The following is a 15,146-nucleotide window of genomic DNA, read 5'->3' on the forward strand; positions in this document are numbered from 1 at the left end:
ACCACCTGCATCACGCTGAGGTCTATACAGCGTACTTTGCCTTTGCTCAAACTTTACTTTCGAACTAAGACAATGTGGGTATTTATTGAGCTAACTTCGAAGTCGTGCTAAGTGCGCACTTAGCAAGGCTGCGACTACGACATAGGGAAACCGACTTGTATTAACTTAACAAAACTAATGGTCCAAAATTTACTACACCTTTGGAAATGTAAAAAGACTTTAACTTTGTTGTATTCTCAAAATGGTTGTCAAGTCCAACAAAATTTACTATGCCATTGGAACTGTACAAAGACTTTAATTTTGTCACATTCTCAAAGTGGTTCTCAAGTCCAACTTTTACTACACCATTGAAACTGTAAAAAGTCTTTAATTTTGTCGTATTCTCAAGTCTAACAAAAATTTACTACACCATTGGAACTGTAAGAAAACTTTTAAAATCTACCAAGCTTCATTAAAACTTTTTCATTAAAGAACAGTTAACACTGTCCCAGTGCTATTTTGTAAAAGCACTGAATGATGGGTACCATGGGATTATGTAAAAATAAAACTCAAAGATTTCTTGTAAATAATTTATTATCAAAAAAATATTCGTTACATTTTTCCAATGTTACCCACCACCCTGTGCATTGTTAGTCAAATTGATAAAAGCTTGTATAATTAGGTATAACTTGTAAAAATATTGTATAAAATACTCTGTATAAATACTTTTAGTAAAAACATTCTGTAAAAAATTATACGTGTCTAGAACAGAATCATAAATAAAAACTTAAAACTAGATATAGTATTGTATTGTCTTTTTCGATTACATTAAAAATTAAAATAATACTTGTTTATACAACTTAACGTTACCTAATAAGCATTTTATTGAGATACATTTAAACTCTATTTTCGAGTCAAGAAACTCGTGAAAATATAAAATGAAAAAAAAAAAAAAAATTAACATGGAATGTTGCAAGGAAATCAGTAAGTATAAAATTAAAATAAAGATCCACAGTTTGAGATTATGCGTAGTATAGTAATTAGTATGATTTAAGATATAATTCTTGCTATTCGCGACTTCAAAACATGGCGCGTAGACAACGACCAATAGAGGACGGACGCGCGCTATGATTGACTGACATATTTTCGAACCGTTCAAAAAATAAGTTTTCTACGCAGGTACATCGACGTAATTTATAAAAGTGGCACTGCTAGTCCTACTAAATGTAGGACTAGGATATCTCAGCCAATCATAGCGCGCGTTCGTGCGCTATTGCTTGTTGCCTACACGCCATGTTTTGTCCGCGCGAATTATGAGTACCTGTTGTTGTCAAGCAATAAGGTCTGTATTTCATTGGTTTTAGTCAGCGTTAGGTTGCGCTTTTCTGCGCAAACGAATTTTGTTGATGCGACTTACAAAAGTGGTAGTACTGTTTACAGCGCTATTTCAAACGTGCGAACTAAGTCATAAATCATTTTTATCGGACCTCTACTGAACCTGATTTTCTGGGGTAACAGTAAAAAAAGGATAGTCTAAAACAGGTTATAAAGAGTGAGGAAGCCCCAGCTCCCTGCATCCGAACGGCATCCCTTTATCGATAGCAACTTCTGCAGCATTCTCACAACCCCATGATCGGTAATGACATAGTTTACGACCGTTAGGGAACTTTTAACAATACGTCGAGACTTCGACGTCACTGGCAGGAGTCAAATGTTACCTACATCTGACGCAGGTAGCCCTAAAGTAGCTCTATTTTTCTTTGATTTTACATCACCATAGCCTAACATTTGACATATCGTCGATTAAGGAACAAACCCAGAGTTGCCTCACTCTAGTTTCCTCTGGTAATGATTTATGACTCAGTCGGCACGTTTATATCGATCAACTATCGTCCGACACGTAGAGAGGAAAAGTTGAGATCAGCCTAGGACGAGGAGTTGTTCCCGGTGACGAGGTGCGCGAGCCGCCTTACCAGCGAGTCGTCGTTGGGCGCGCTGAGCTGGCTGCTGTGGCTGGTGGCGGACACCCGGGACGGGCTGCGCGGCGCCGCGCTCGCGCGCCGGCTGCCCGCCAGGCTGGTGGCCCCAGCCGGAGACGTGCAGTTCGATGGCACCTTCACCGCGCAGCGCTTGTGGTAGTTCAGACCGCAACCTGGAATGGAGATTGTTTTGCTTTATACTGCTTCGCAAACTGAGGTCCAGACGCACGAGGACATTTAGGCTGAGATCTACAGAGCGCACTTTGACTTTGCTCAGACTTAAGACCGAGTTAGAACGAGACAGATTTATGTGAGAGATATATACCTCTGTCTCGTTTTAACTCTATCTTAAGTCTAAGCAAAGTCAGAGTGCGCTTTTATGATGTCACATTTTGGCAAGAGTATGCTCTTGGCATAAGGTGACAGCATTACAAAACAAAAACTCCGCCCAACCATTTATACACAAGACAAGCACATCTGTAAAGTTCCATAATTATTGACCGATGTAATAAAATGTAGTAAAGTTTCCCCACAGAAAATCGGGATCTTCGCGCACTGTAGTGCCCGCCTCGGTAACCCTTCCATGGTCTACGAGCAACGGAAAACAATATTCTGCAATGAAGAAACCCCAGGGGCGGGACCGCCTTGCAGTTCAATACGAGACCATATAATGTCATGAGTCATGGAGAGAAGATTAGGTGAAAACTTACCTTCACACTTGAGCCCTTGCCGCACCAGGCCGAAGAGCATCTCCCCGCAGAAGTCGCAGAAGGTGGGCGCCTTGTACGAGTGGACGGCCAGCGCGTGCGGCCGCGGCGCCGGCTGCTCCGCGCCGTCACATATTAATGCTGTCAACAAAAAGCAACGGATATATTTTAGTTTTTAAATAATGGTGATAATGGATACATGCTACCCTCAGCGTGGAACAGCTATTTAAAGCTAAGACAACGCCATCATCGATATTTATAGTTAGTGACCATGTCTCGGATCCATGTCACCACTGGCAACTCGCACTGTTCGAAGACTTTGATCTTCAAGCACTGAAGAATTTTGGGCAAGAAGGTGCCTCGAAGATTCCCGAACGCAACTGCTTGTCACTATACCGACCTTCACTAGAAGAAGGATCACATTATATCAAGAAGATGAGGAAGTATAAGGATGCAGACGTCATACTCACGGTTGGCGGTGAGCACGATCTCGACGAGAGTCTCGTCGGTGACGTCGGTGGCGGAGTTGATGAGCTGCAGCACGTTGGGCGAGCAGTAGTCGTGGCGGAAGAGCAGGATGCGGTCTGACAGACGGTTCAGCCCATTGTCCGGAATCTGGAGACAATTTTTTGTTTGTTATTTTCACATAGATTTGACGAAAGCTTGCCAACACATAGGTAGGTGATCTATTACAATCAAATCTTAATGTTGCACCAATTTCGCATGACTGAGAAAATGATCCACTCTCACCCCTTACAAAGTTTGAGGCTTTTGCTTTGCTGTGGGGCCAGCTACAGTGTAACGATCACTTTCAATTGGTTGATGGTCTTAATTACTAACTACTGCCTATAAGTTCTACGTGACCCAAAGGATATCACTAGAAGCTACCACTCAAGGCTGTTCTGCGCCACTTCATACTCGGGTCGCTCATTCGGATCTTCTGAGGTCTTGCAGCTAGCTCTATGCTCACTTCGTTCACTTTCCATCTCGTATGAAAGCCATAAGACTGCAGATTGCTGTAACCACACCTTAGCGGGTGCATGCAGTCAGGAAGCTATTTCCTTCGGGACGAACGCAATGTACGTCCCGCAAGGGAGGCATCACTACTTTCAGTGTCAAAGAGCCAACCGATAGGGATCACCACCGAGTCTTTTAGTAGATACTGGTTGTTCCGCTAGAAACTCAGGTATCTTATGTAGATTTCGCCTCATCAAAAAGAAAGCTGTTACACAATAGCAGGCTATGAATGTAATAGGGCTACCTTCTCGTGCACGAACTTGACGGCGAGCTCCTTGAGGTGCGCGAGAGTCAGGCGGTGCGCGGGCGCAGACGCCGCGTCGCGCAGCACGCCCAGCTGGAACAGGAACGTCACCTCGTCTTCCATCGCTCCGCTGCCCCGCGCCTCTCACTCCTCACCTCCTGGAGGCCAAAAGGAAAAGATTCTATAAACATAGTTGTATGGTTGACATCAAATTAACTCGCATGATTGGTTTTTGCTCGATGTTTCTATATGAACCGTAATAGGCTGACATGGTATGGGTATAATGAGGAGGGAAGAAAGTCATATCACTAGAAGAATGTTAAACATACATGTGGTAGGGAAAAAGAGGAGAGGACTATTCCACTACACTACACACACTACTACAAGTACACTAGGTACTTTTTCAATTTTTTAATTTGCATGGCGGCCATTTTGAAATTTGCCGCCTTGGTTTTTTATCATTTGTTGTTCTAACGACAATAAAAATACACACTCATACACACATTTAGTAATAGGGTTCCTTGCGGTACGGAACCCTAAAAGTATGTACGCCCAGTCACACACAAAAAACATACACGTGTAAAGATTGAATTAAATCTACAAAAAACTAAGCAATTTGCATATTATATTATTCAGACAGAAAATTGGTTAAGTACGTTAACTTTTAGCACTCACACAAAGAGTTAAGAGTATTAATATTTTAAGGTAACTCAGGCTTGATAATGACTATCTGTCAGCTGGCTGTATCTCGTGAACCCTAATAGGTAGAGACTTCAAATTTTCATAGAATGTATATTTGGCCGCTACAACAAATAATAAAAAAAAACATGGCTTGAAAATTAATTAAAAAAAAATATTTCTGTACGGAACCCTTCGTGTGAGAGTCCGACTTGCACTTGATTGATTTTTATGTAGGTTATGTCCTCTGAGCCGGATTTTGATTTGAGTTTTTCCTCAAGCAAAATCTGCCATTGATGTTATGAAACACTTCATATTTTGGTGAAGGTGAAACAAATTAATCTCGGCCAGGTTAAACGACTATTACGTCTTAAATAAAGATAAAGGTTCTTGGAACCACTTATATCTATTCTTGGAATAATAATAATTTATAATAAGCCTGACATCGTGGTGGTGGACCGGTCACAGTCGAGGGTGTTTTTGGTGGACATCACCATTCCGTACGACGAGAACCTCGTGAGAGCTGAGACGGAGAAAAAACGCAAATATCTAGATATGACTCACGGGGTTTACGACATGTGGCATTTGGAGTCCACTAAAATCATCTCAATCGTCATATCTGCGAATGGGTTGATCCCAGTCAGGTTCGCTCACCATCTGAGGCGACTGGGGTTCCGTGGTAGTTCACTCACAGCCAGGATTCAAAAGCGGTCTTGCTAGACTCGGCTAGGATAGTCCGCGCTTTCTCAACCTGTCGCCCTGACCTCCGCCCGTTTGGTCTCCCCTGCCGGAGTGTAATCCTCTGCCCGGTACAAATATATATTTATTTATGTACCTAATGTGTATGTAGCTTTATTTATTTTCATGCCTATTAGTGTATTATATTTCTTTTGGGTTTTATATTATATATATTTTGTACACGGGCGTGAGAGTAAGAGATATAGGATATTAATTTTACGAAAATAGCAAAATCTGTGTATACAGTGGGTATAACGTAATCAAACACGCCGACCGAATGCTTTTAAGATTTAGCCACTAGACTGTGGCTAACGTTACTAAGCATTAGGTGTGCACGCGAACCTGTTATCGAAAATACAGACATGACTCGATCAAAAGATCATGCCCTAATCAATACATGTACAAGTGCGCTTGCACCCAACACGTTGTAATCTACCTCGCACAGGGTTACTACATCCAAATATTCCTAATATCCATTCTTTCCTATAATAGATGTTTAGGAATGTATGGGGTTTGGCTAGGTCTGCCTACCAGTTTCTCGCTTGTCCAGTTTGGTGACAGGTGCGGGAGACGTTGAGAATGGGGAACGTGGAAAGGGAATTACCCACCCCGCGATCCCTAGCCCTCGGGAGTATCTGTGGATAATGGACACGGGGCGGTCCGTCGTTCACAGAGTGGTCCTCGGGTTGGTTGGCGTGCTGTGGTTCCGGCATGCCGCTAACGGCGTTTGGGGGCGTGAAGTGTTCCAGTGGTGGGTCTGCTGCGGCGGACATCCGCTGGCGGAGTAACGTGGCGTTGTCGGGCCTACTTTCTGATTTAGAGTCAAAATTCCGGAAAAGTCGGGAAAATGGCAGTCATCTGGTAGCCCTACTGTTGCACAATGCAGTTCTCTCCAAAACAAGTCGGTGGCAGGGATTATCTGCGCAGAGACATCATTAACACTTGAATAGCTACATAATCGCGGTGACGTTGGCTTCGAGATAACCCCCAAAGTATTCAGCTTGTCTTTACAGGGGATTTTATTTATTCCAAGGTAACCCTTGACTGCGATCCTACCTGGTGATAAGTGATGATGTTAAATCGCTTGACGGCACGGCTTTGTCAGTAGAATGGTAACTAGCCACGGCCGGCCAGTAGGTATCGTAATCGACATCGAATCGTATCCTTCTATCGAATGTTCTGAATTGCACGACAAAATTTTTTCGATACGAAATCGATACCAAATCGTATCGACACGGTAAGTTATCGAAGTGTTCTGAATCGGCCTGCAGACCAGATTTTTTTTTTTCAAATTATAAATTCCCAAATTGCTCCTTCAGGTAGTCTTTAAAACAGGGGATACGCGTTTAAATTAATTCAATAATCGGTGTTATGAGACGACATGTGTTTGCTTTATTTTTTTTCAAATAAAAATCATATTTTTAAGCAAATTTATTAAGATTTACCTTAAACTCTCGAAGCGAATCGCGCTATTTTATATCAAACGTAAACCCGTACATGCCACATGGCGGAGATGATTTGGTTTTTTATTTACACTCGTGAAACCTTTGGCTTTCTAGTGTAGAATTAGCAACAAAGTAGTAGGTACATCAATGTTTCTCGCAATGTGGTAAGGGGAGCCGTCGAAATCCCCCAAGTGCCAGGGTATCCGTCGCGCCGCGCTAATCTGGCGGTGTCCTGTTGCGGATCGCGGTGCATTACCGCGCGAACTGACCGATATTGACCTTCTTACTGACCTAGTGCTAGACGTCGGCCATACATTCGCGGGGTCGGGGTTCTATCCCGGGAAAACAGCTCTTTTTTGTTATTATGTGCGTTTTAAGCAATTAAATATCTCTTGCTAGTTGCTTTGCATCGTTTGTCTGTGTCCACGTTTCAGCACCATAGGTGAGCACGGCGTAATTGTGCGTTCCTTAGATATTATAGTGCACAATTAGTGTGTGCGCAAACACTGGTGCACTCTCTATTCCCACTCTCACAGTCCGATGGGACGGCAATACGACACGAACGGAGGGAGATCAGGCGTAGGGCCCGGAATACCTCCCGAGCAAAGCCGTGAGGGTCAGCTAGTTAGCAGATAAACATCGAGATCATGAACCCTGCGATGAGTTAGCGTGACGACAGTACCCGATGACGTCATCATCACTGATTACTTTGATAAGTCAATAACCGCCGTATGTGGGTCAGTCCTCGGTCACAAGTCACAACTAATAAAGCAACTGTTAGGCGCAACGCACACCCGCAGAGGCAACAAATCAAGGCGCAGAGTCTTTCTTGATAATTTAAATTAAGTTTTATATTTTACTTTGGCAGAATGGCGGTAAATGGCAAAATTGCTAACTGGATGGTTGACCGCTTATGGAGGTTCGCTTATGTTTTGTTTCCTCTGCGCTTCGGAGGGCACATTAAGCCGTCGCGTCGGCCCCGGTTATTATCACTAACATCTGATGATAACAGTAGCACCGGAGTTGTGTTCGAAAGGATCTACGAACCCTGCGCATTATCATTCCAAAAACTCGTGCTAATACGTTATGTGATAAGTGGAAAGTGGTCACGACTCTCAGCAATGAGGAACATGATGCAGAGAGTTGCACGCCCACGGCCGGTCCCAGCTTCGAATAGGCGCCCCGCGCGTCTTTTCAGTAATGCATGTTTTGTTTTAAATTTCAATCGTATGCCAAAGTACATAAAGTTGAGTTTAAGTTATTCTCAAAAAAGTCTCCACTCTGCTCCACTTTACTCCGCCTGTATGCGTTAGGCCTTACATCGATGCGTAGGGGAAAGCTGGCCTTTGGCGAATTCGTAAATATTTTTTCTTGAACCCCTGATAAGATAATTTAAACATAATTTATAACTGAAAAGATTTAGAAATATTATTTTTTCTAAAATACCTAATATTTTTTGCTATACCTACATTGATATAAAAACAAAAGAATTATCTCGTGTCTGATAAATGCGTCCCCATTTTCTCGAGTAGATGATCGAGTATCGACCTTACTGAAGAAAAAATATTGCGTGGGTTTTAGCATTTAAAGAACTGGGTTTTTTTGGTCAAAAAGTGTAGACTGGTTAAGAACAGAAAAAAAGGTCAGCGAAGGAGTCCTTAAAGAAACTAAAAGAAGTTTTTATTAAGGACTCCTTCGCCGACTCACTACAGTGAATTAAATTCACATTAAATGTGTAAATAAGATAATTATTTAGTATTGGATAGGGAAGGTAGGTTATTGTAAGTAGTTTCTATTAGTAAAGTAGTACAATATATTGGAATATACGCGAGTAGCATAGAGAAGCAAGAGCACTCTTGGTCAAAGGTAAGATCGAAGGAAAGAGGAAACGCCGCGGACGCAGCCCGTGGCGTTGTTAGTCCGATCCAAATCAGAGAAGCGGTCGACACACCCTTCTTCTTGTAATGCCTTCCGTGTACGGCTTTTAACAGGGAAAAGGGAGCCACGATCCTCAAAATTGAGGGACCGGCGCGAGAGAAGAAAAGAGTAAATTTAGTGAGTAAAAGTAAGATCCTTTGTGAGCGCTAACTCGCCAACAATCTGCTGTGCAGTGGCAAGATGGAAATTATAATTAATTCGTGTTAGTGCATTATAATAAATAAACTTAAAAAATTGTTATTTACGTCTTTAAGTACATATTAATAAAGATTAATTGCATTTTAATTTGAACGAACATTGGAGCTCTAAATCGATGGAAATCCACATACACGTGTCGGCGACTCTACCTTGACCTGCGAGTTAGTTACTTGTGATAAAATAGGATTTGTTTTGGCTGTAAGTCGATAAATCATTTCACGAGCTAGGTATACTAAATAAATGCACTTATCTTGCTTGCACTTGTGATCAAATCAGAAATGAGGAGATCCGTAGGAGAACCAGAGTAAACGACATAGCTCAGCGGGTGGCGAAGCTGAAGAGGCAATACGCAATCAAACATAGTTCGAAAAATCGATAGACGTTGGGGTCCAAAGGTGCTGGAATGGCAACCTCGCACTGGAAAGCCCAGCGTTAGAGGTGGACGGACGATGTCAGGCGAGTTGTAGGGAGCCGCTGGATTCAGGTGGCGCAAGTCCCTACAAGGACGTCTGTCGGTTGTTGATGATGGTGATATTTCGCACTAGTGATTCGGTCCACCTGGATTTACACATACAACGAATTGATTGACACCTCATTCATCAAAATCGGCGCAGTAATTTAGGCGATACGGTGAAACAGATACAAACATACATATGCATAGATTGCTAAAATCATAACGCTTCCTTTTGGCTTTGCCGTAGTCGGGTAAACAAGCTAAGTCAACGCGGACAAAATCGCGGGAAAAGCTAGTCGGTTCATAAGATAAACGAGGTAGATAATGATTGACGATCGTCGTGAGGACACCAGCAGGCGCCGCTGTAAACAACTGTTTACACGTGTCGCTCCATTGTGCGATAACCCGCCAGTGGGTTCCAATCCGTTATCTAAATACATAAAAAGACAAGCTGACTGACTGACTGATCGGGCTGAAATTTGGTGTGCAGATAGAATATTATGACGTAGACATCCGTTAAGAAAGGATTTTTGAAAATTCAACCCCTAAGCCTCTCCGATCGAGAGTGTTCTTAGCTATATAATCCAAGAAAATCGGTTCAGCCATTTGAAAGTTATCAGCTCTTTTCTAGTTTCTGTAACCTTCACTTGTTATAAATTTTTAATTTACACTTGTTTAAACACATGTTGACAATGATAAGAAAATAATGCCTTGGGAGCGTTATTTGTCCATCGTGTAAACTTGCATCATCTGATATAGTGCAGATAGTGTCTGCTGAGTTTGCAAATTACAGTAGTGACGTGATGTCAGAGAATACCAGTTATTGTTTTATTGCAACTTTGTAAATGTTAACTGTCTTGTAAGGGTCAATATCTTAGAAAAACAAGGGAGAAAACAAGATATGGTACCAAAAAAAATTGACCTGAAAAACTATGAAATTACTAACTCAAAAGTTGCAAAAAAACTTGATGCGGGGGAGTTGAACTTTCGCTCGCGTCATTGTCTGGTCAATGGGAGCGATGAACACTTAGCTTTAGTTAGTTATTTTCCTAGTTCAGCAGTTTTCCTCTATTATAAAGCTAGAGGAACCTAGCACGTCGCTGTCCTTCAAACATTGAAAACTTGTCCGATCAAGAGCTTTTGAAAACTTATTGTTTTACACAGGCACGACTCCTTTTCAGGGTTCCGTATTTGTTTATAATATTATTCAGGTACAAGATAGCCCTTGACTGCAATCTCACCTGGTTGTAAGTGATGATGCAGTCCAAGATGCAAGCGGGCTAACTTGGAAGGGATATCGCAGTTTTTATTAAACCCACACCTCTTTGGTTTCTACACGGCATCGTATTGGAACGCTAAACAGGTTGGTGGCACGGCTTTGCCAGTAGGTACGGACGAGACCAGAAGTTTAGAAGTTATAAAATCATAAACCCTACCCTATATGTATACCTATGTATGTCGCAGCAAACTGGCATAAATCGGGAGTTGGCCATGGCTGACTCCCGGAAGATGCCCGTTTTTTTTTTGATTACCCTAACATGTAGTACCCTAGTATCATTATTTAGAGCTCATTGAGTGGAGAACGAATATATATATTTTTTTATCTTAAAAATATTGAAATGGAGACCATCAAGTTGTCATTTTTCGACCATTTTTGTAAATAATTGTAAATAAAATTTCGGAATATTATGTAATGTAATATATCAAACAACAAATACTGAAAACAACGATTTATGAAATAGTTTGTAAGCTGTAAACAAAACAACATTTTTTTCGGTTTTTCTTTCACGGTTAATTGCGATGTTTTAACTCGGAAAAGAAATATTTCATAGGTACACCCAAAATAATATGATGTTCATAATAATATGTATGGAACCTTTAAAGAGCGAGGTCCGACTTTTATCGATATACTTGACCGATTTTTATCGATATACGTATCGATTGTTTTCCTTTATAGCTACGGCCTGGTCTAGTGGAAGGCTTCTGCCGTGGCTAGGTGCCGGCTTACCAGCAAATAGTTTTTTCAGCAAAAAGGAATAAAAATTGACGACTTGAGCATCCTACGAATAAATTATCAACAAGTCCTAGCCCGCACAGCGATTTTTATTCGCGTGGATAATTTTCCGCGTAGGGAATTTCACCTGCCCGCACTGCGAATGCGGTGAGCGTCATACAACTTCATATAACATATTGCACAAAATATTCGCTCGAATTTAACTGCACCGTGTGAAATTGGTAACAAATCACACATTTTTTTTCTCACGCGAATTTTAAATCGCAGTGCGGGCATCTCTGATTTATATATGATTGCAAGTGTTACAGAATTACAAAAAAATAATCGCACGATTTTTATTCGCTGTGCGGCTTGGTCCACAACCCGCGACTTCATACGCGTGAATACGCGATCAGTTTTATTGTGTTTACGTACCTAGATAAACGCTCATTATAGCGGTAGTGGGTATTAAAGTAGCTGCGGTAAACAGTTAATTAAAACCTAATCTAGTCTAGGTCGTAACCTGTAGCACTTCAACTACGGGGTCAGACTGTCCACACATGGATTACCATCAATCAACATCTGTCAAAATATCTGATACCTAGTCTTTCTTTTATAGCCTATTTAGCACCAAATGTAGTACATTTGACACCTGCCTGTGTAGGTGAAGCTTCGACGTTTTGTTACGTTTCATAACATTATAGTCCAGTCATTTGGTGCTCAAAAAGGGACTTACCTGGAAAGTTTTTGACGTAACAACGTCTTATAATTCGATAGAGCCGGCTGCACGCACGAAAAAACATGACTCATGCGGCGTTACCTCGCTCTGAGGCGTTCCATGTAAGGCTTGAAGTGCAAGCGAGAGCGCGGAACGAGCGACAAAGAAGCACAATCGGCCTTTGTTGTCACGTTCAACTATCGTCAGTAAACCGACTTTACAGACAACCAATTTTTCAGGAGTTTTGAAAATTGGTGATTTTATAGATTGCTCATTAGACATTCCGAATTTTCAATTAATTATTATGGTAACATCGATCGGTTCACCTACCAGATTAGCGGATGACAGAATGCGCTAAAATAGCCCGCTATCACATAATGCAGCAGTCATCGCGAGCGGCGGGTCATCGTGAAAATTAAAGTGACCCTTGCGCCCGCGCCGATTGCGTATCGCGGTATCTGGGCCTGCTCCACTTACTGGGAAGAGGGGATCGGTGGTGTATCTTTTCATTTTGTCGACTAAGGAACTAATCTCACTCAAGGATCTTATCTCATTAATTTGGGAAGGCTTTTAGTGTCGTACGAAATGTGCGTAGAAAAGTCCATTTTAACCACTAGCGTGGAAAAGTAGTGAAGAAGTAGAAAAGTGGATAGTCGTATTTAATAAATGTTCTGATATTATTTCGAAACTACCTTTAACCGGTTATTTCCGAATACCTCCGGATTTTTTCCGCATTTTTTTTAAAATTATGACGCATTTATGACGATAATCAAAAATGTTGAAGTTATCACTGGGCCCTGACCGTGTGCCCCGCGGTTCGCGCTTGGCGCAGTGCACAATTCCGTATGGATACAGGGCGATACGGGGGTGGCAGGTTCGGGTCGGGTCGCGGCAATCACTGCACCGATTATGCAGCGGCGATTGCCAATTATTGTTTCATTGTTTACATTGAATCCGGGCTATATGTGTCATCTCAATTGATACACCGTGTCAACTGCCAATTATATGCCAGATATAAAGCTATTGTTATTACTTATTAAAGTGCTTATTACGGAATGTTTTTTGTTTTATTTTATTCAAGGACAAGTAAGTGCTTCACTGTATCTTTATTTATTTTCTTAACTTATTTGAGTGACTATGCAATAAAGTTTACCTGCGAGATGATTATGTTGCGAATGGGACGAGCTGCGAATGTGGGACAACTTGCTAACTCAGTGATCATCACTGAATGAAAGCATCCAGAGTTATTAAATAATCTATTAAATAAATAAAAAATCAAGCTCATAATTTGACATAATATTTTTAATCCATTGAGGTTCTCTACGAAAAATATTTTTTATATCTGTGGCGTAGCATCAAAGTTACAGTGCAGTTACAATGTGGCTGTTATACGCAAACTTAAAACTAAAAGTGTTATCCTTTTCCGCAAGAAGAAAGAGATAGCAAATAGCAATACAAAAGCATTGAACTGTAATTTTAATTTAGTTGTTAGGTTCGTCACAAATGTGTGACGAAATGTCAGGGGCGAACACTTATTTTCATTTGAATATTCAAAAAAGATAAGAAATAGCTAAGCACATCTCTGGTGACAGTTATCTCTGGTGATTGGTCAGCAGAGATGTACCGAGCTGCATTGCGATGGATATGTATGATATTAACTAATAGGATTGTTTGTTTTATTATAGCTTTATCCCTGGTGGAAAAGATTTCAACGAAGCTAAGTTTTTTATACACTCCTTGAAGCGAAGGATGCACGAGAGGTAACTGAACACAGCTGAGTGGACAACGCAACAGTTTTTTAGGGTTCCGTACATCAAAAGAATAAAAAAGAACCCTTATAGGATCACTTTGTACTAGGAAACACTAGGAATAAAAACTACTAGGATCAGTATTAGCACAAAGAAAACTTTCATCCTGGAGCCGTGTACGGACATAGGGTACTTTTATCCCGGACAATGCGGACAATTCGCGGGCATCATCAAGTGTTGGATATAAATAACATATCGATAAGAGTCCCTTCCGCATGAGTAATAAAATTTAACTGTCGACACGAGTCGGACTCCGAGGGAAAACAACGCGTGTAAAGTTTACGAGTGGTGCGAGTTCTGTGACGTCACTTGCCGCTGTTACTGCCTGCTGCTAATCGCTATCCGACACGCGTAAGGCTGTTTTTCCACCAGAGTTTTTTTTTAATTCGTTCCTCTTGTCAGTATAACAAGAGGCGGCTGCTTCCTCTGAATAAAGGCGTTTAATTTTTTAATTATTCAGATACAAATTAGCCCTTGACTGTAATCTCACCAGGCGTTAAGTGATGATGCAGTCTAAGATAGAAGCGGGCTAACCTGGAAGTAACCCATACTCCTTTGATTTCTACACGACATCGTACCGGAACGCTAAATCGCTTGCCGGCACGGCTTTACCGATAGGGTGATAACTAGCCACGGCCGAAGCCTCCCACCAGACCAAACCAGAAATTTAGAAACTATAAAACTACAAACCCCTGCTGGCTTACCACTGCGCCAGGGAGGCCGTTTAGGAGAAGATACTTTGTTATAGTGGGAAGGAAGTAATTAACACATTCTTCACAACATCACTGAATGTAAGAAACCTATCACTATCAGATTGAAACAATTAGGTAAGTCACTTGGCCTTCATCGCTGATTTCGTATATTGGTGTTTTGACCGCGAATCCACCTGTGTGGGATGGGCCATAAAACCTGAAAAATAGATAGACACACTTTGGTATTCATTTTTTTTATTAAATCTTGTGGGAACGCTTATTTTACAAAATAAAAAGTAGTCTAAAAATCCGTATCCGGGATGCAAGCTATCCCGGTATCAAATTTCGTCATAGTAAGTTAAGCGGATGGGACGTGTAAAGGTAACAGACCGATAGACAGACATTTCGCATTTATATCTAATATTAGAAGAGATGTACTTACTGTGTAATAAATAATAGTCGCAAACCAGTTCACTAATTATATTTTGAGGCGCTATAAAAATAGTAGCCTCCTAAAGAACTACAATAATAACTTTTTTACTGACTACACCACTTAAT

At 41.3% G+C, this 15,146-nt stretch overlaps 1 protein-coding gene and 1 long non-coding RNA gene across 3 annotated transcripts in view; one reads left to right on the plus strand and one right to left on the minus strand.

Moving 5' to 3' along the window:
* LOC123874935 (serine/threonine-protein kinase D1) overlaps positions 1 to 15,146 on the minus strand; it is a 62,853-nt gene that overhangs the window by 8,952 nt on the left and 38,755 nt on the right. For both annotated transcript variants that reach the window (XM_045920509.1, XM_045920508.1), the window contains exons 3-6: positions 3,927 to 4,084; positions 3,136 to 3,280; positions 2,669 to 2,806; positions 1,953 to 2,131 (exon numbers count right to left, since the gene is read on the minus strand). In XM_045920509.1, the coding sequence (XP_045776465.1) occupies positions 1,953 to 2,131; positions 2,669 to 2,806; positions 3,136 to 3,280; positions 3,927 to 4,049 (585 nt within the window). In that variant the 5' untranslated portion in view covers positions 4,050 to 4,084. The remainder of the gene's footprint in view (positions 1 to 1,952; positions 2,132 to 2,668; positions 2,807 to 3,135; positions 3,281 to 3,926; positions 4,085 to 15,146) is intronic.
* LOC123874974 lies at positions 562 to 3,358 on the plus strand. The gene is made up of 3 exons (XR_006798049.1): positions 562 to 1,615; positions 3,222 to 3,223; positions 3,347 to 3,358. It is a non-coding gene; the product is annotated as an uncharacterized LOC123874974 (long non-coding RNA).

This window comes from Maniola jurtina, chromosome 19, assembly GCF_905333055.1.
Source record: "Maniola jurtina chromosome 19, ilManJurt1.1, whole genome shotgun sequence".
Classification (NCBI taxonomy): domain Eukaryota; kingdom Metazoa; phylum Arthropoda; class Insecta; order Lepidoptera; family Nymphalidae; genus Maniola; species Maniola jurtina.